Below are 19,313 nucleotides of genomic sequence, written 5' to 3' on the forward strand. Positions count from 1 at the left end.
ACGTGTCAATCATACCGCTGCTTCCAAAGCTAGTGAATGTGCTTTATGAGAAGGCCGCACTGACAGAACTGGTATTTATTGCCATGGCATCACATATACTGCATCTGATTAAACAGAGTGCATGCGTTTTTTCTACTTTGTTTTGAAAGATATTCCTGCAAAAAAAAAAAATAGCCAGCTACTGCTGCAGTATTTTGCAACAGGTTTAATGGCAATGTAATGTAGTCATTACATTATTTTTTGGGGGGGGGTGTTATTTGGGCTGAGAAACACATTTAACAATGGAAAAAGGAAATGCACAGAAAACAATTGCTGATGAAATAGCAATGCTTCAAATGTTTTACAAAATTATTGTGGGAAATAGGTTTGGAAATGACTTGGCTTTTTATTGTGTGAGAAAATGATTAATAGGTTTCCTTAAAAGGAAAAAAAAATCAATTGTTTTTGTTTTCTTAATTAGACATTTTGACTGGTGACTGTAATATGGTTCTTTAAAAGTAACCCTGAACATAAAAATAACATGCATGAATAAAAATAGCAAATTGGCATCTTTCTTTCAAATATTCCTTATATGATATTTTCAAGCTGCTTCTCTATATGCCTCAACTTAAAAGGCCACTTAAAAAACATAAAATAGAATATCAGGCAAATTTATATGTTATTCTTATACTAAGACAACTTTATGCTATGCTATGAAGTAACTGGTTCAAGCACAGCATGTTGTACAAACACAATGTATTGTATTAATTCTAGAAAGCAAGGTTTTCATGGTTTAGTATATGTATATCATCAACATAATGTTAGAAAAGTTTGTATCCCATCTAAACTCAAGGTTATGGAACTATGTTAAAATGAGCTATAAAATGCTTTGGATGCAAACAAACAAAATCTATTATGTTTTATTCTAAAAACTTCAAGCAGTTGCAAAGCAAGGCAGCCTATATGTAAGGACTACCTGTACACTGACTATGGTAAATCTAGGCCTCTTGGAGAAACATCACAATTTCTTTCATACTTAAATACAGAATAAGATCCTTACAACTTCATCTTTTTATAAATGTTAGAAATGTTAAAAAGATTCTGAAATGGTATTATAAATTTACTCTTAAATGTCCAAAGTGTCGTTTGGCGATGCCCAGGGGAAGGGCCTTCTCTGTGGGGGCTCCCACCCTCTGGAACGAACTCCCCCCAGGACTCCGTCAACTTCCTGACCTTCGAACCTTCCGTCGCGAGCTTAAGACACATTTATTCATCTGTGCAGGACTGGCTTAGATTTTTAAATTTAGAGGGGTTTTAAATTGATTTTAATATTTTATATTTGATATTTATATTTCTATTTTTAATAATTCGGGCGCTAGAATAAGTTTTTTAAGGATTATTTTAATTTGTATATTGATATTGATGTTTTATATGCCTGTGAACCGCCCTGAGTCCTTTGGGAGATAGGGCGGTATATAAATTCGAATAATAAAAATAAAAAATAAAATAAAATATATGAGATTGATCTAGCTATGTATTCATGCTGTTCACACATATACACATTCACACTGTTAGTACCCATAACTTTGATTAAGTCTGATGAATCAAATGAAATCTTGCAGATTGATCAAATCAGCAGACAATGAAGGACTGAGGCTAGCCTAGTCAATTTACTCTGCACTAAGAACAAAACAGATTTTCTTATTAAATGTTGAACAGCTTGATTGGAGTAACAAAGAAGATAGGCAGAATCTTACATAAACATACAAATTGAAATATAGGTTTGCCATTGCAGTTGCCTTTTGCTTACATGATGGATAACTACAATTGACTATTTTGAAAGTTTGCATTATTAAAAAGATCATGCTTCAATTTTCTGTTGTGGAACACAAATGGATGGATTGTTTGGGAGGACATTAATGTAAAACAAATGTGTACATCATGTAATGCTAACTTATGAGGAAAAATGTAACCAGCAGGAATTTTTTCCCCCACACAATTGTTAAGAACCTTTTGCAGCAGCTGTTTTAAATAGATGTTGTGATTAATGGGGATAATTGGAAAAACTAAAAACAGATCTAACATCATATATGTCTCATGGATTAATGTTACAAGAGAGTTAGTTAATATCTGTACAAAAACAACTTGCATGAGTGGATATATTTCACAGAAACAAATGAGATACATTTTGAAGATATTTGACGTGTGTGTGTGTGTGTGTGAACAAATTAAGATGATACTCATAATTTTTAAAAAAATCATTTCCCTACTGGAAAGAGGAACAAGCCTTCAACAATTACAAAAGGTTATGATTTATTTTATGTGATTCTAGAAATCTGCCAAATGGGTCTTTGGAAATTAAAAGTGTGGGTAGAATTAGAAGTTATGGTATCATCAACAGATTGAATAAAAATCTCATTACGGTCACCATATATAAATGAGCCACTAAACAACGTAATGAAAACACTGTGGAGTTATAGTTCCATAAAACAAAATTGATTTTTGGAAAGTCTATTTTGAATTTTTATTCATTAACACTGCCCTCTTCATGAAAGAGTTTTGGAAACAGATGATGGAAAGCAAATAACTGATGAATCTCTTAGGCACATACCATCAATCAATATGCTGAATTGTCTAATTTCATCAAGAAAGGAAGCTTTCTAGTTTGCTATGTCATATATTAAGGAGTGAAGACTGGAAATGGGTAAAGTACTTGAAGACAGACCAAGTTTTACAGTTTTACAGCAAGATATAATGTTGGTTACTGTGATTGTTTATGCCGGAACATTACCATCTTTCCTTAGCAGCTCAACAGAAGATAAATTTTGCTTGTTATACTGAATTCTTCGCTCAGCTAGAAACTGTAGGGATCCAGCGATTGGAATAGGTACACAGACAATCTGGATAGCTACAACTAAATATCAACCCTAGAACAGAGGACAAAACCTTTCTTTCAGATATTGGATAAAAGGTCCTGCTAAAATAAAAGCAGGGTTTTTTAAAAATTAGGCTCACTATAAAATTTGAAAAGTCATTTTTCCTTACAGCAGAATATTTTTTAAGAAAATACTACCACTCACAATTGATATTCAATACTGGTAGCAGAATGAATCCCTGCACGCTTGCTGTTCTACTACCCAAAAATCCCAAAAGATAATGATTTTTGAAGAAAAATCTGCTGCTACAATTAGATTAGAGTGAGAACTAAAATGGAAGGATTTACAAAGATCAATGAGAGCCGTATCGATAAATGCTGGCAGTTGAGAATCACAGACTATTGGAATTGGATAGTTAAAAATATTGTGAAAAAGTGGTAAAAGTCAGAGCTGAAGAAGCGGCTTGGATGAGAAGCAAAATGTTTTCAAAGAAAAACCAGAAAGTCCAGGTTGCCTCTTGAAAAAGCAGCTTTGGCAAAAGACAACTTTAATAAGAAAATCGGAAAAAATATTTATAAATGTATTTATCTAAAATATTCTGATGGTCCTAATAATTTATGGTCCTCCTCCAACATTCATCTCCAGCTTAGGAGAAACAACTTTTGGATATATCCAGAAGTCTCTCCTAAACTAAATGCAAGGCAGTACTCTTTCTCAGAGGTTTGCAATTTTGTTTTCAGTTGTGCTTGACTTCACTTACTAGTTCCAAAGCAATAAGAAATGTCACTGCTTTATAATGTTTCCTACACAGCAAATAGCCGGATGATTTACAACTATTCCCAAGTCTGAAAAAGAAACAGATTTGTGATGCTTCAAACACCATTTTAAAATTATTCTTTCTGTGCATAGGATAATCCCTGGTATCTCATCTAGGAGGATTAAAAAGACACTTATTTCAGTTCTTACAAGTAGGTTCAAAATCTACAGATTGTATTCAATTAAAACAGAGGCTTATCAAGACAGCCACCTTACTGCGCTCTGCTCCAGTTTGTAAGGTAGCCAAAATACGGTGGCATAATTTGTTCCATTCAAACGGCCAGTCTTGATGCTGCCTCAGAAATAAATCTCTTTAGCAGTGCCATCCCTGCAGGTTTAATAGAGACAAGTGAAGGACAGCAATTCATTGCTGAATTTCCTTTTCTACTAGCATTCCTACTTTTACTTGCTAAATCAGAAAAAGCATACACTCCCAAGGAGTCACTCAAGGAGTGAAGGTTGTGTCAGTTGCCTTGGTTAAAGCAAGCAAGCAAGCATTTATATTTTGGTAGCAGGGCTATAGAAAGATGCTGGAAATGGATTATTCCTTTAATGGTATTGATAAAGGCAATAATTTCATACTGCAGGGGAGAAGGCAATGGTAAATCACGCCTGTATTGTACTAAGAAAGCCACATGAACATACAACATAATGTGACTGACAGTGTAGTGCTGCATAATCGGCCCCTCGGGTTGGACTGCATTCACTAAAGAAGTGACTTTTTAAAGAAGACCTGAGGATCCTTTGGAGTACTAATAATATTTATGACGTGACCAGATTGAAACTGATGTTGCCATGCAGGAAAAGAAAATTCAAATTTGTAAGATTACCGTGAAACATGGAACTTAAGAACATGGAAAAACACAACATAGTGAAAGAAGAAATTAATTACTTATGCACTGATATTTTACATGACCACAGATTGAAGTGGACTGGAATTATACAAAAGATCATACTCTGGATATGAAAAAAAAAAAAAGGAATGGCAATGCTTTCATACAGCAAGAACAGTGCTTGTCCACAATGTAGTCAGCGATCAAATAATATAAATCATTCTTCATGAACATCTCTTTAAGATGACAAGTTTATGTTTTAACTACTGATGAAGAAGAAGAGGAAGTGATGAGTTTTATAGCCACATTCAATTTGAAATAAACAGAACATGCTAGCAAGATTACTTGCTTGAGGTTCATGATTGGCATGCCAAAATTAGAAACATTAAGGAAGAAAATATAGTTGGGCTGTATCACCAAGAAAATCAAAATGAACTAGGGCAATAATTTCTGCCAATCAGTGATTTCTTCATTGCTAACCAGTGGTGGGATTCAGCCAGTTTGCACCACTTCGGGAGAACCGGTTGTTAACTTTCTGAGCAGTTTGGTAAACTGGTTGTTGGAAGAAATCATTAGGGCAGAGAACCGGTTGTTAAATTACTTGAATCCCACCGCTGTTGCTAACCCAACATTAAATAACTAAATCAATGTTTATATACTTTAACAACATCAGATGAAGTACAGAGAAATCAAATAGAGTATACTATTAATGCAGACACAGAGTTCAGTGATAATAGCAAAGATGTAGCCTGAGTCTTACTGTCAAACAGAGCGCAAATTGCTCACGTGTAGTTTCCAAGTTAAACAAAAGTGGAAGAACAAAGCCAGCCATGTTTTCATGATATGATTTTGAACATATACGTACCATTTTCAAGGAAAACATCAGTAATCAGTTTGGTGTTTCACTGATAGGGAACCATAGGAATTGTGGAATGAAAACAAATCAGTTGTTAAGGATAAATGTGAAAAGACACTGTCAAAGATTTAAAAAACAACAACAGAAGAAAGTAACTGGATGACTGAAGGCATGGTGGAAAGTGCCAAGAAGATAAGCCAAAGCCAAGAAAGACAACAATCTCATGAAAGAACATAATAAAGAATTCTAGAGGCTGTTAGAAGAAACAAGAATCAGCATTATGACATCTATAAAGATTGTGAGAATGGAAACAGATACAGAACTATCAAGAAAGTCTTCCAAAGATTTCTGAACTCGGATGGAGTTTCCAATCTCAATTTAGTGTGCTACGTGATGTTAGTGGACAGATCGTTTCTGATTCAAAAAAGATGGAAGAGTATATGAAATTCAATACTGTACAGATGTCAACATCCAAGATATTTTAGGAAATATTCCATACTTACAAAAACTTCTAATATTACAAGTTGAAGTTAGATCAGCACTGTGGTCAAGGATAATACTCTCTCCTCAATTATTCAATCTATATGCTAAGAGGGGTGGGAAGTATGCTGTAAAATTACTTTTTTCACCACTGTTGTAACTGCAAATGGTTGCTAATTAAGGTAGATACAGTATGTACACTGAGTTTTAGCATAACAAGAACAGCAGACAGAAAGATAGCACTGTCTCATCCTTATCAAAATCAATGCTCTTTCAAACTGTCTAGTTTACTGGCAGGCTATTTCAGATTGAGCCAATTACTCTGCAAAATACAAAAAATTACTATATTATCACACCTTACATAAAGAATCAATGTTTGTGTAAAAATCTGTCTTTTTCTTTCTTTCTTATAGCTAGGATAATCTCAGATTTAAAAAAGGGGGGGGCAGGATGCACAAATATACTTCATGTTTTAGATTAATGGTTAGGATTTTAAATTGTTTCCTACTACAACCTTTTTATCTTTTATCATTTCTATGTGCTTCGAATACTTCTTCCAAACAAGTCTCCTGCCTTCATATGATCATAAAATAAGATCTATGGTATTAAAAATGCTAGTCAATGCACAATTCTTTCTTCACTTGTACTGGAATTAAGGAATTGAAAGAAAAAGAGGCCTGAAAGCTCCAGATATTAATTTCTTTTATAAGATATCCTACTCAAATCCCATAGGATAAAACTTGATTTCCTTCCAGAAAATTATATACTGTTGCTTTATATTCCCCTTCAGGAGATATTAGGCAGTCAGCTTTGGTGGTATCAGATTCCAACTGAGTTCTTTTCTCTCAGGAGAGGTTTCTGCTTTCTTACAATGACTTTATGCAAGATCAGTAGATATTAGCACCAGTTTTTTCTTAAACCCAACTTGTTTCTTACTTTTCCCCCATTCCCAGTTTATTGAATGGCTAATATTAAGCATACAATGGTCTTTTGCACTAAAAGCATTTATTTATTTATTTATTTATTATTTAAATTTGTATACCGCCCTTCTCCCGAAGGACTCAGGGCGGTTCACAGCCAAGTAAAAATACACAATACACTATAAATACAATTAAAATACAATTAAAAAACTTATTAAATTGGCCACAATTAAAATTTAGAGATAAAACCCATTAAAAACCCATAACTTAAAAAACTAACCCAGTCCAGCGCAGATAAATAAGTAAGTTTTAAGCTCATGAAGGGTTCGGAGGCCCGGAAGTTGACGAAGTCCGGGGGGGAGTTCGTCCCAGAGGGCGGGAGCCCCCACAGAGAAGGCCCTTCCCCTGGGTGCCGCCAGACGACACTGTCGCGCCGACGGCACCCTGAGGAGTCCCTCTCTGTGAGAGCGCACGGGTCGGTGAGAGGTATTCGGTAGCAGCAGGCGGTCCCGTAAGTAACCCGCCCTATGCCATGGGCGCTTTAAAGACGCTCACCAACACCTTGAAGCGCACCGGAAGGCCACAGTAGCCAGTGCAGCCTGCAGGATAGGTGTCACTCGGGAGCCATGAGGGGCTCCCTCTATCACAGCTGCATTCTGGACTAACTGCAGCCTCCGGATGCCCTTCAAGGAGCCCATGTAGAGTATTTACCAAATGAAGGATTCCTGAAATAATTTTATAGGAATTAGAAAAATAGCGGAATCCTCAGTGAATGAAGACAGTGAACAATTAGGGTGAGCATGGCTAAAATTTAAGTTACCTCTGAAAAAGTCTCTAAGCTTAATCCTTCAAAGAACACTAAAACTTAAGAATTTCTTGAAAGCTGGTATCTGCTGAGATTATATAGACAATATTTGTAAATTGAGCCCATTACTGAGATTTGCATAAATGGCTGCATCTTATACTTGGATTTATTAGGTTAGCCTGGCTATGGAAACACCAATTAGTAGTTTTCTAAAAGCAGACAAAGCTTCTTGAAGAGAAATGTGGCCAATGTGAATAGTCCTAATTAAATTATTTTTACAAAAAAATGGAGTGATTCTGAAACAAAATCTGAATAATAAAATAATAAATAAATAAATAAATAAATAAGATCTGCTAAATATTAAGTTGGCCTACTAGAAAGGCCTTTTCTTGGTATGCAAATTACTGTTTTAACTACATTATAATGATAAAAGTGAAGTTTCATGTATTGCAACATATGAATTCCACTGCAGTGTTGAAAGGGTTATTGCTTGTTGAAATCTTTACATTGTATTTTAAATTTATATTGGTTTTAATGGGTTTTATTATTTATATTGCTTTTTAATTATTTGGCTGTGTAGAATAAGTTTTTAATTGTTATTTTATTCTGTATTTATTTTGTAAATTGAGCCCATTACTGAGATTTGCATAAATGGCTGCATCTTATACTTGGATTTATTAGGTTAGCATGGCTATGGAAACACCAATTAGTAGTTTTCTAAAAGCAGACAAAGCTTCTTGAAGAGAAATGTGGCCAATGTGAATAGTCCTAATTAAATTATTTTTACAAAAAAATGGAGTGATTCTGAAACAAAATCTGAATAATAAAGAACTGAATATGGAAATTCCATAGCATCACCAATTAGAAATCTTTTTGTGTAGAAAAGCTAATCTTTGCAGCTTAAAGACGTGGGTGCCTCAGGGTGCCGTCTGCTGAACAGTGTCGTTGGCGACACCCAGGGAAGGGCCTTCTCTGTGGGGCTCCCACCCTCTGGAACGAACTCCCCAGGACTTCGCCAACTTCCGGATCTCCGAACCTTCATGAGCTTAAAACATATTATTCATCTGCAGGACTGGACTAGATTTTAATTGTTTCCTACTACAACCTTTTTATCTTTTATCATTTCTATGTGCTTCGAATACTTCTTCCAAACAAGTCTCCTGCCTTCATATGATCATAAAATAAGATCTATGGTATTAAAAATGCTAGTCAATGCACAATTCTTTCTTCACTTGTACTGGAATTAAGGAATTGAAAGAAAAAGAGACCTGAAAGCTCCAGATATTAATTTCTTTTATAAGATATCCTACTCAAATCCCATAGGATAAAACTTGATTTCCTTCCAGAAAATTATATACTGTTGCTTTATATTCCCCTTCAGGAGATATTAGGCAGTCAGCTTTGGTGGTATCAGATTCCAACTGAGTTCTTTTCTCTCAGGAGAGGTTTCTGCTTTCTTACAATGACTTTATGCAAGATCACTAGATATTAGCACCAGTTTTTTCTTAAATCCAACTTGTTTCTTACTTTCCCCCCATTCCCAGTTTATTGAATGGCTAATATTAAGCATACAATGGTCTTTTGCACTAAAAGCATTTATTTATTATTTATATTGCTTTTTAATTATTTGGCTGTGTAGAATAAGTTTTTAATTGTTATTTTATTCTGTATTTATTTTGTAAATTGAGCCCATTACTGAGATTTGCATAAATGGCTGCATCTTATACTTGGATTTATTAGGTTAGCATGGCTATGGAAACACCAATTAGTAGTTTTCTAAAAGCAGACAAAGCTTCTTGAAGAGAAATGTGGCCAATGTGAATAGTCCTAATTAAATTATTTTTACAAAAAAATGGAGTGATTCTGAAACAAAATCTGAATAATAAAGAACTGAATATGGAAATTCCATAGCATCACCAATTAGAAATCTTTTTGTGTAGAAAAGCTAATCTTTGCAGCTTAAAGACGTGGGTGCCTCAGGGTGCCGTCTGCTAGACAGTGTCGTTTGGCGACACCCAGGGGAAGGGCCTTCTCTGTGGGGGCTCCCACCCTCTGGAACGAACTCCCCCCAGGACTTCGCCAACTTCCGGATCTCCGAACCTTCATGAGCTTAAAACATATTTATTCATCTGCGCAGGACTGGACTAGATTTTAAATTTATATTGGTTTTAATGGGTTTTATTATTTATATTGCTTTTTTAATTATTTGGCTGTGTAGAATAAGTTTTTTAATTGTTATTTTATTCTGTATTTATTTGTACTTTTTTATCTGCCTGTGAACCGCCCTGAGTCCCTAGGGAGATAGGACGGTATATAAATACGATAAATAAAATAATAAATAAATAAATAAAGATCTGCTAAATATTAAGTTGGCCTACTAGAAAGGCCTTTTCTTGGTATGCAAATTACTGTTTTAACTACATTATAATGATAAAAGTGAAGTTTCATGTATTGCAACATATGAATTCCACTGCAGTGTTGAAAGGGTTATTGCTTGTTGAAATCTTTACATTGTATTTTTAAATTCCACAGCTGCTTATGTATTAGTTTTTGTTTTTTTTTGACTTTTAGCAATTTAATAGTTCCTCAGTTTTCTGGGTGGTCCAAGCAGCTCACAACCCCTAAAGTCTTACATGTTCAAAGATGTTGCTGGGAAGGTTATAATAATGACAAATCTAGCTTATTTGGGTGTGTGTGTGTGGAGTAATAGAAAACTGCATGAATACAACAATCCCTGAATGGAAGACAACTAAAATGCAATGCAGAACTTCCAAACGATAATCCTCCAGTAGATACAAGTTGACATATCAGACTAATTTAGTACACTATCTGTTCTTGTGATGTGAAGTATCATAATAATATGATGGAATGTTGCCTGTCCTAAATTTAAATTAATCACTTCAGGGTTAAAATTTCTCCAGGATCTATGATTTTTTTTTTAAAAAAGAAAGTCATATTTCTGTTTTGTCAGTTGTCATGCTTTGACAACACTGAATATTAGATAACAATCTATTAGACAACCAGTATTAAAGTGCATAAAATGGAAAGCTATATATTGCCAGTTTTTTATATACTCAACCATAAGGATGCCTGCCACAATTAGGGAAGTTTTCACTTCCCAGTCTCTTACTCTGAGGAAGCTGTACATGCAGATGGACATCCAGTTGGTCAGCATCTTCTCAACCACAGATTCTGTCCTTCTCAGCATAAGCTTGGGGTTTTTAGAAGCGGAAGCATCAATGAGATCTACCAAGAGGTCCTTCATGATGCTGGTGTAGTACTCCAGTTTCCCATGCAATGCAACAGTAAGCAAGGAGGCCAGATTGCATCTGAAAAAAGAGTTAATGAATAATAACTGAGACTGATAATACCACATGTGATTCATCAATCAACATGAACAGAAATTAAAACCATGGTAACCTTCCAAATTGCTTTCACAAAGCTCCTCAAAAGTGTTGATGTTTCAAGCCATATGTATCACAGCTGTGCATAATCACATTGTATTATGCCATCCTTTGACAGAAATGGATGCCAATCGTTACAAGAAAAAAGGGGGATAATAATAGAGAAGGTTAACACCTGCAAGTTGAGCTACAGCACGGCAATGTTTTTAAAGCAAGACAAGAACAGCAGGAGCATTTGATTTCTAAAGAAAGATATATTTCATTGCAGATACAGCCCTTGAGAGTCCAGGCTACTTGTTCAGATCTACATTAATAATAAAAATGGAAATGGTTCAGGGAATGGTCCTTCTACTTAGCTCCTTTTGAAACCCCCCCTATTTTTTTAGTATAAGGTAATATAACCTTACCATCTGTCATTCAGCCATTTCTAAATTTGAGCAGCTACAAGAAATTTTCTATACTATCGATTTTCCATGTGGTTCAAAATCTGAGCATCTGTGATGTTGTGAGCATTGAATGGTTCTTCTAACAAAAGTTGGCAAGCCATATATGCTCAACTTGTTATCAAGGCTGCTCCCCAAGTATGTGTTTAAAAGTTAGTGAGGTAAGGCAAACTAACACTCACATTTTTTCCCATTTCACAGATTGCAGGGCATTAGGGTAAAAAGGCCAAAAGGTTGATGTGGGATATAGGCTGCCAAAGTTCTCTCTGGAATAACAAGTGAACTAGAGATTGCCCATAAATACTCTGGGGTGCTGATTTTTGTGAGTAACTGGAAGAAATAGATATTTCTGCAGCCTCTTGTGATCACCTGGGAGTTGTGGGTTCCATCAAGCTGTAAATCAGCCTTTCATGGCCTCAGGGTTCAACCAAACTTAATCTTTTAAATCACTTTTTGTTTCTTTAAGATTGAAATCCTTTGGAACCACAAATCTGCTGGTTGAGGGTCTCTCCAATTTGTTTAAAAAGAAAGAAAACTACATGCTTCCAGCTTTGTACGTCTTTTCTTTTCTTTTTTTTCTTGCCATTTTTTGCAATCTACAGCAAAAGGGTGATTTTAGAATTGCCTTTGAAAAGTTTATAAATGCTAAGGCTTTGTGATTAGATTTAACGAAAGATTTGAAGTTAATTAGAAAGATGCTCTTGGGTAGGAAAACAACTCTGTCATGTTTACATTTCAAACTCAAAACAAGATTTTGGAGGTCAATTACTATGAAACAAGATGGCTACTTTAAACGAAACATTTGGTCTGTGAAGTGCTTGGGCTTTTTAACACTTTACTTCAGTTCTTACTGAAGATGAATGAATTCCCCTGCAGATTACCAAAATGGACTTTAAAATGGAATTAAAAATTACATCCCAATTTTACAAATGTTTTTACGGTGATTGTTAAATGACTCACGCAGCTGTAAGTTTGATTCCATTCTCCCAAGGTCTTTTTTGCCATAAATTAGCAAAAAAAAAAAGGCTGCAAATTGTGGTCACATGATTATGGGACATTGCAACAAATTGAAATATAAATCTTTTGCCAAGCACTTGAAATGCAGTCATTTATCCTGTCTGTGTGTGTCATTTTATGATGGCCAGAAGGCTGTAAAGTATCCTTTCTGAAACTGTTGTAACTCAGGACAATCACTAAACAACTGGTTGTGCATTGAGGATTACCTATATAGTTACAAAGATTTTTGTTTTGTAACGATCATAACTATGCTCCAGTTTATTAAATAATTAAATAAAATGTTTTTCTACAAGCACAAATACTAGGTTTTAAAAAACAACAGTACAGAAAAACATAGAAAAAACATTCTATTTTTCAGAAAGCGTTTTCAATGAAAAAAAGCCCAGTATAGACTCATTTAATTTTTTAGAATAACAGCTATAGCCACCTTGAATTAAATTTGTGTTATCTTATGTTAGCTTAAGATTTCAAAGAGTCATACCTGTCTCGTACAGCAAAATCCTTTTGCTGCTCAAGAGCATGGACAAACACAATGAGAAAGTGCTTGTTGTTAAGTAAGGTGGAGAACAATGCAATTCCTTCTTCCATATTTGGTCGACAGTTTTCAGGAATCTAAGGAAAAATTAGCAATTTGGATGAGAACCGAATGCTTCATATTTTTCTTTCATCACATAATCTACAAAATAAACCTGCCAATAACCACACTGAAACCAATATTAAGACATGACATCCTAGTATCCAAACAAAGGAAATTAATATTGAATTTCCTATTATGAGCCTAATTAATCAGATATGTATATTATCTGATTTTTAAACTAGATGCTTGAACTCCATTATGTCAAAGCTCCTCCAATTTAGTCAGAACCCTTTTAAAGGTAAATCTAATAGAGATTTCATTATGATTTGTATGATTTGGCTTTACCTTAAAGAAAAGAAAGCAGCAATAGAATTCCTTGCATTGCATCCACACACTTTTTTAAAAATTAAACTTGAATCACTAAGCACTATTTTTAGAATAATGGAAGTAGTAACCATGTGGGCTTATATCAGACTGAATTCTTTGGCTAAAATGAATTACTTTGGACTTTATGGACAAGAACCACAGATGTAAAGAATGCAAATAAATCACTGATATTAACTAATATCTTCAGGAATAAGTCAAAGACTGAATATACAGTAATTATTGTTACACTATATCATGTATTTTCACAAACACAAACACAGAATGTTCCAATTCTGTACAAGTCATAAAGAGATTTCGCCAGTTTCTTCTATTTCCTTGAGAAGAAACTAGCTACTCTGGGTTTTTTTTCTTTTCCACTATCCCAAATATATCATATTCTTAAGCACTCATAATAAAATGAGCTGATCAGTACTATGGTGGGTATAATAGTTAAGCTGGATTTACCAAAGAATTACATACTTTCCATTCCCCCAACAATAATGGGTGAGTTTCCTGGATTTGAGACCCCATCTGGGAATTGAGGTGCTGGGAAGGCAGTATGTATCGCTCCTCATAGAGAGAAGAACACTAGGAAAAATAAACAGAGGAAGCAAGAATTTTCAATTTAGCAAAAAAAGAGACTTAGTTTAATTCTTCATGTCTTTGCAAAATTGTACGTTAATAGAGCATTACTGTTCGACAGCTATAAGGAGATGCCATGACATGAGACAACTCATTAGAAAAAAAATAGCAATAGCACTTAGGACTTATATGCCGCTTCATACTGCTTTAATCTTTAATTGAAATCTCTAAGTGGTTTACAGAGTCAGCCTAATGCTCCCAACAATCTGGGTCCTCATTTTACTGACCTCTGAAGGATGGAAGGCTGAATCAACCTTGAGCCGGCCAGGATCAAATTCCTGGCTGTATGCAGAATTATCAATAGCAATAGCAATATCACTTAGACTTAAATACTGCTTCATAGTGCTTTTATATCCCTCTCTAAGCAGTTTACAGAGTCGGCCTATTGCCCCCAACAATCTGGGTCCTCATTTTACCCACCTCGGAAGGATGGAAGGCTGATTCAACCTTGAGATTTGAACTGCTGAACTGCAGCTAGCAGTCAGTTGAAGTAGCCTGCAGTATTGCACTCTAACCACTGGGCCACTTCGGCTCGTTAGCCTGCAAAATTGCATTATAACTGCCATCATGGCTCTGGTGGTAAATTTATCAATAACTTTATGTGCCTTATGGAACCTTTAAACCCCTAGCTGCAGACTTCTGAATGAACAAATAGAACAACTTTTGACAAGGCACGTTTTGGAAAAACAAAGCTTTCACAATATTGAGATCATGAACTCAATCGTCCAACATTCAGGCTTCCCCAGCAAAGAGACAATTATTCAGGACTAATCCACACACAGTGGCTTTGGGATATCTGCACCATTGTACCTTAAAAAATACTAAAAGAATAGAACTGATTTATTCTCCTACACTTGTAGAATTGCCTAAAGTTTGAGTGATCTGGAGGGAAAAAAAACTTTTTGAGTTTTGCATTCAGAATGTCTTTGGATAGAATGTAGTTGCTTATATTTTATCTGCTTTCATTTATTCTGTTTCTAAAATTAAAGTTTCCAGAAATGTAGGGGAAACAACTGGTCTTTATTGTTTGTTTGTTTGTTGTTTTTTTTTACATTTATACCCCGCCCTTCTCCGAAGACTCAGGGCGGCTTACAGTGTATAAGGCAATAGTCTCATTCTATTTGTATATTTTTACAAAGTCAACTTATTGCCCCCCCAACAATCTGGGTCCTCATTTTACCTACCTTATAAAGGATGGAAGGCTGAGTCAACCTTGGGCCGGGCTCGAACCTGCAGTAATTGCAGGCTACTGTGTTCTTAATAACAGGCTTTTACCAGCGTGAGCTAAACCCCCCCTTTAAAGGGGGAATAGATAAGTCCCACCAAAAGATATAAGCCTACAGTTTCTCACAGATGTCCATTTTTAAAGAAGTGCTCATCAGATACTTGCCATACATTTTAGTAATTTTCTAAAGCTAAAAGTGGTAAAAAGTCTGCTTTGTGAAAAATTAATATACTTTTTGTGCGTGCTGTGTATCAGAATGATACATATTTATAGCAGTCACACCCCTGACAGCTTGACAAAAACTGACACATATATGCATAAATACATAGAGCTTAAAATCATCAAAAATGACAATTTATAATGTATGGTTAGATTTTTAAAACCTGTTTATAATCTGAAAATAAAGATTTGCAAGTTGTACGCTACTCAGAGTGAGCTAAATAAAGTGGCATATAAGACTTATACATAAATAATAGTAGTAATTACTTTGTCTTACTTTGGGAAAGAAAGTGCGAGTCACGAAGTATTTATATTCAAGAAATGGGATTCCTTGGCTGCGATTTAATTCCTTGGTAAGATCTGTCATATCTGTCTGAAGTTCAGCAAAACCTGATCAAAGGAAACCATAATGAAGAGAATAAGCCACTTTCATTCAATGTATAACTTGTTCTGAATATACCAACAGTGTATTATTCTACTTAATCTGCAGCAAATTTTTCATGTTAATTATCTCCCAAACAAAATCCCTTTATAACTAGGCAGATTAATGGGCTAAGACGTTTTTATAGATTTCTGCAGCCAACAATATGCAATGCTTGTTTAACTCTTTTTATCAGTGGATTCTACACAATATAAATTTCCCAAAGTAACCAAAAGTTTAAGCCATACACAAGATAGCCAACAATGGCTTTAGTATCTTTGTTCTGAAAAACACCCAAGAAAGATAAATATTCTTTTGATTGTTTATCAATTTATAATGCCAATGAACACATTTTTCAATTTAGACTGTGTCTTATCCTTTCAAAATAGCCAAACTCAAGTTCACAAACATAGCCAGCTGAAAAGAAATTTTGAGGATGTACAATTTCAGTTTCTCTTCTCTCAAAATAATACAGTTTCACACTTTCCAAGGAAAAATGCATTTTGCAGTTCTCCAAAAATCTGATTTCATTCACAAGTCTAAATGTCATTGTTATCTGTTTTTTATATCAGCTAACTTTCTGCAGTTCAAATGATTTATTTATTTGTTAATTTTTTTGTTGTCTATCTTGCTATTGGATTACTCTAAAAGTAAAGTTTTCCATTTTCCAGTTGTGTCCAACTCTAGGGGGGCAGTGCTCATCTCCGTTTCTTAGCAGAGAGAACCAGCATTGTCTGAAGACATTTCCATGGTTATGTGACCATCATGACTATACACCAAGGCACACGCAATACTGTTACCTTCCCACTGTATTGGTACCTCTTTAACTACTCACATTTATATGTTTTTGAATTGCTAATTGGGCAGGAGGTGGGGTAAGTAATGGGAGCTCATCCTGTTGCACAGCATTCAGGTGTCAAAAACTGGGTTGTCAGCTTTTCAGAACACAACGAGAATACATCAAAGTGATAACCAAAAAGATGGGTGGAGGGCAGAGAACAAGTGGGGAGAAAAGGTGTAGTTTGCCATCAATCCACCAGCCACCTCCAGTGTGGAACTCCCCCATTTAATCTCAGCCAAATGGCAGACCCAAGTCTTCAGGCGCTCACGGAAGGATAGGAGGGTGAGGGCAGATTTTACCCTAGAGGTAAGATGTATCAAAGGGTAGGTGCTGCAACAGGGAAGGCGCTTCTTCTGGATCCTGATAGTTAGAATTCTTTGACCAATGGGATCCAAAGTAGACCTTACTTGTGGCCCAAGTAGAATGGGCTTCTCCTAGCAGGATGACCTATACCATTAAGGGCTTTAAAGGTCATAACTCAGACCCAAATGCAGTGGTGAAATCCAATTTTTTTTTACTACCGATTCTGTGGGCATGGCTTGGTGGGCATGGCAGAGGAAGGATACTGCAAAATCTCCATTCCCACTCCACTCCAGGGGGAAGGATATTGAATCTCCATTCCCACCCCACTCTTGGGCCAGCCAGAGGTAGCATTTGCCAGTTCTCCGAACTACTCAAAATTTCTGCTACCAGTTTTCCGAACTACTTAAAATTTCCACTACCAGTTCTCCAGAACCTGCTGGATTTCACTCCTGCCTAAATTATCATATACATAAGTTTTGTTTTGAGAGTTCCAGAAGACAAATTTCTTTGCTGTCAGTGGACTCCTCCATTCTGCCCAAGTACAGACACTTACCTTTACGGATTTCTTCCCGAATCTGGGACTCCATCTCTTCCATCTGCAGCAGAGTTTTTTGCCAGTAACGCTCTGCCCGTCGACTTTTGGTGCAAAACACAAACAGCGCTGGAACACAGAATGGGAAAAAGTGACCCCAAAGCCAAAATAACAACTGAATGTTTTGTATTAAACTAGCACTGGATTTATGATTATTTGTTAAATAAAAGTACACATAATATAATCTACTATTCCAGAAGTTATAATAGCTGCTGCTATAATAGCTTTTCAATCAATTGGAAAGACAAACAATTATCAGAGCTGGGTTTGAGATTTAGTTCATTGAGTTTTGCATCAAAAGATGTTTCCAGAGGATTAGGAAGTTTAATTGTTCTTCCTACAGAAGACACCAATTGTGATATTTGAGAAAATACCAAACACCAGAAGAATATACCTGTATTTAGATGTCAATATGTATTAAATGTATTAAATATTAGCTGAATATTAGTTAAATATTAGCTGAAATAAAGCTAAACTGTTCCCTGGAAGTACTAGTAGTGAAACTAGATTTTAAACACTCTGGACATATACTTTAGTGTGAAAGTAGGAATAATTAAAAATTCTCCTCTTTAATTGGAGAAATTAAAGACAATTGAAAACAGGGCTGTCAGAAGAGCAGGTGGCTAGATACTATCACTGATGACACAAGCAATAGTTTATAGCAAGCAATTACTGATAAGCCATCCTTAAGAAACTATGTTTGATGAATCAAAAAATTTCAGAAAAGACTGAATGACAATAATGTTAGGTATATCACCCATTAAATTTAACCCGTTTAATTCACGTAATAAATAACTAAACTATGAAGTACATGGATAATCCATGCATCTTCAAATATTAAATGTGTCATTTATTTATTATTATTTTGTTATTATTTAGATTCCAAATGCCATAAAATAAAATATTAAAATAAAATCAAAAGCTATAATTTTAATAAAATAAATGAAAGTCAGATTTTTTTTGTAAACCTCCCCCAACCCTAAAAAGACTTGGAAGAGGAGAAGGTGTTTGCTTAACACCAGATGACCTCTCATTGAATCCCAAATGAGTATCTCTTGCAAGAGCACTCCAAACTAGTCACCAGGACTGAAAAGTTCTCTCTCTGTTATTCACTAACAAATCAGATAATAAAGAACTAAGAGTAGTTCTGGGAAGCAGTTCAAAATCTGAAGAGCTATAGATGAAAATAGGTGTTTTTCCCAAGAACTTTTCCCCAAGCTTCAAGGGACTTAAAAAAAATTGTACTATGGATTTGAAATGGATCTAGAAACAACAGAAAATCTTGCATCAATTAAGAGGTATCTTATTGTGTGCAATCGCATTTATTTTATTAAATCTCTGCACAGTCAAAGACAGAATGGCATACTGTGATAAAAAGCATAATGCCAAACTATAAAGGTAAAGGTAAAGGTTCCCCTCACACATATATGCTAGTCATTCCCGACTCTAGGGGGCAGTGCTCAACTCCATTTCAAAGCTGAAGAGCCAGCGCTGTCCAAAGACGTCTCTGTGGTCATGTGGCCAGCACGACTAAACGCCAAAGGCGCACTGTTACCTTCCCACTAAAGATGGTCCCTATTTTTCTACTTGCATTCCTCACATGCTTTCGAACTGCTAGGTTGGCAGAAGCTGGGACAAGTAACAGGAGCTCACCTCGTTACACAGCAGCACTAGGGATTCAAACCGCTGAACTGCCGA

General features: G+C 35.4%; 1 protein-coding gene across 1 annotated transcript in view; it reads right to left on the reverse strand.

The window, feature by feature from the left end:
• The window catches only part of PLXND1 (plexin D1), a 201,885-nt gene that overhangs the window by 46,780 nt on the left and 135,792 nt on the right, over nucleotides 1-19,313 (reverse strand). The window contains exons 21-25 of the mRNA XM_058171611.1: nucleotides 17,577-17,684; nucleotides 15,736-15,848; nucleotides 13,853-13,960; nucleotides 12,911-13,041; nucleotides 10,696-10,894 (exon numbers count right to left, since the gene is read on the reverse strand). Coding sequence (XP_058027594.1) covers nucleotides 10,696-10,894; nucleotides 12,911-13,041; nucleotides 13,853-13,960; nucleotides 15,736-15,848; nucleotides 17,577-17,684 — 659 coding nt within the window. The remainder of the gene's footprint in view (nucleotides 1-10,695; nucleotides 10,895-12,910; nucleotides 13,042-13,852; nucleotides 13,961-15,735; nucleotides 15,849-17,576; nucleotides 17,685-19,313) is intronic.

This window comes from Ahaetulla prasina, chromosome 2 (assembly GCF_028640845.1).
Source record: "Ahaetulla prasina isolate Xishuangbanna chromosome 2, ASM2864084v1, whole genome shotgun sequence".
NCBI classification, from domain to species: domain Eukaryota; kingdom Metazoa; phylum Chordata; class Lepidosauria; order Squamata; family Colubridae; genus Ahaetulla; species Ahaetulla prasina.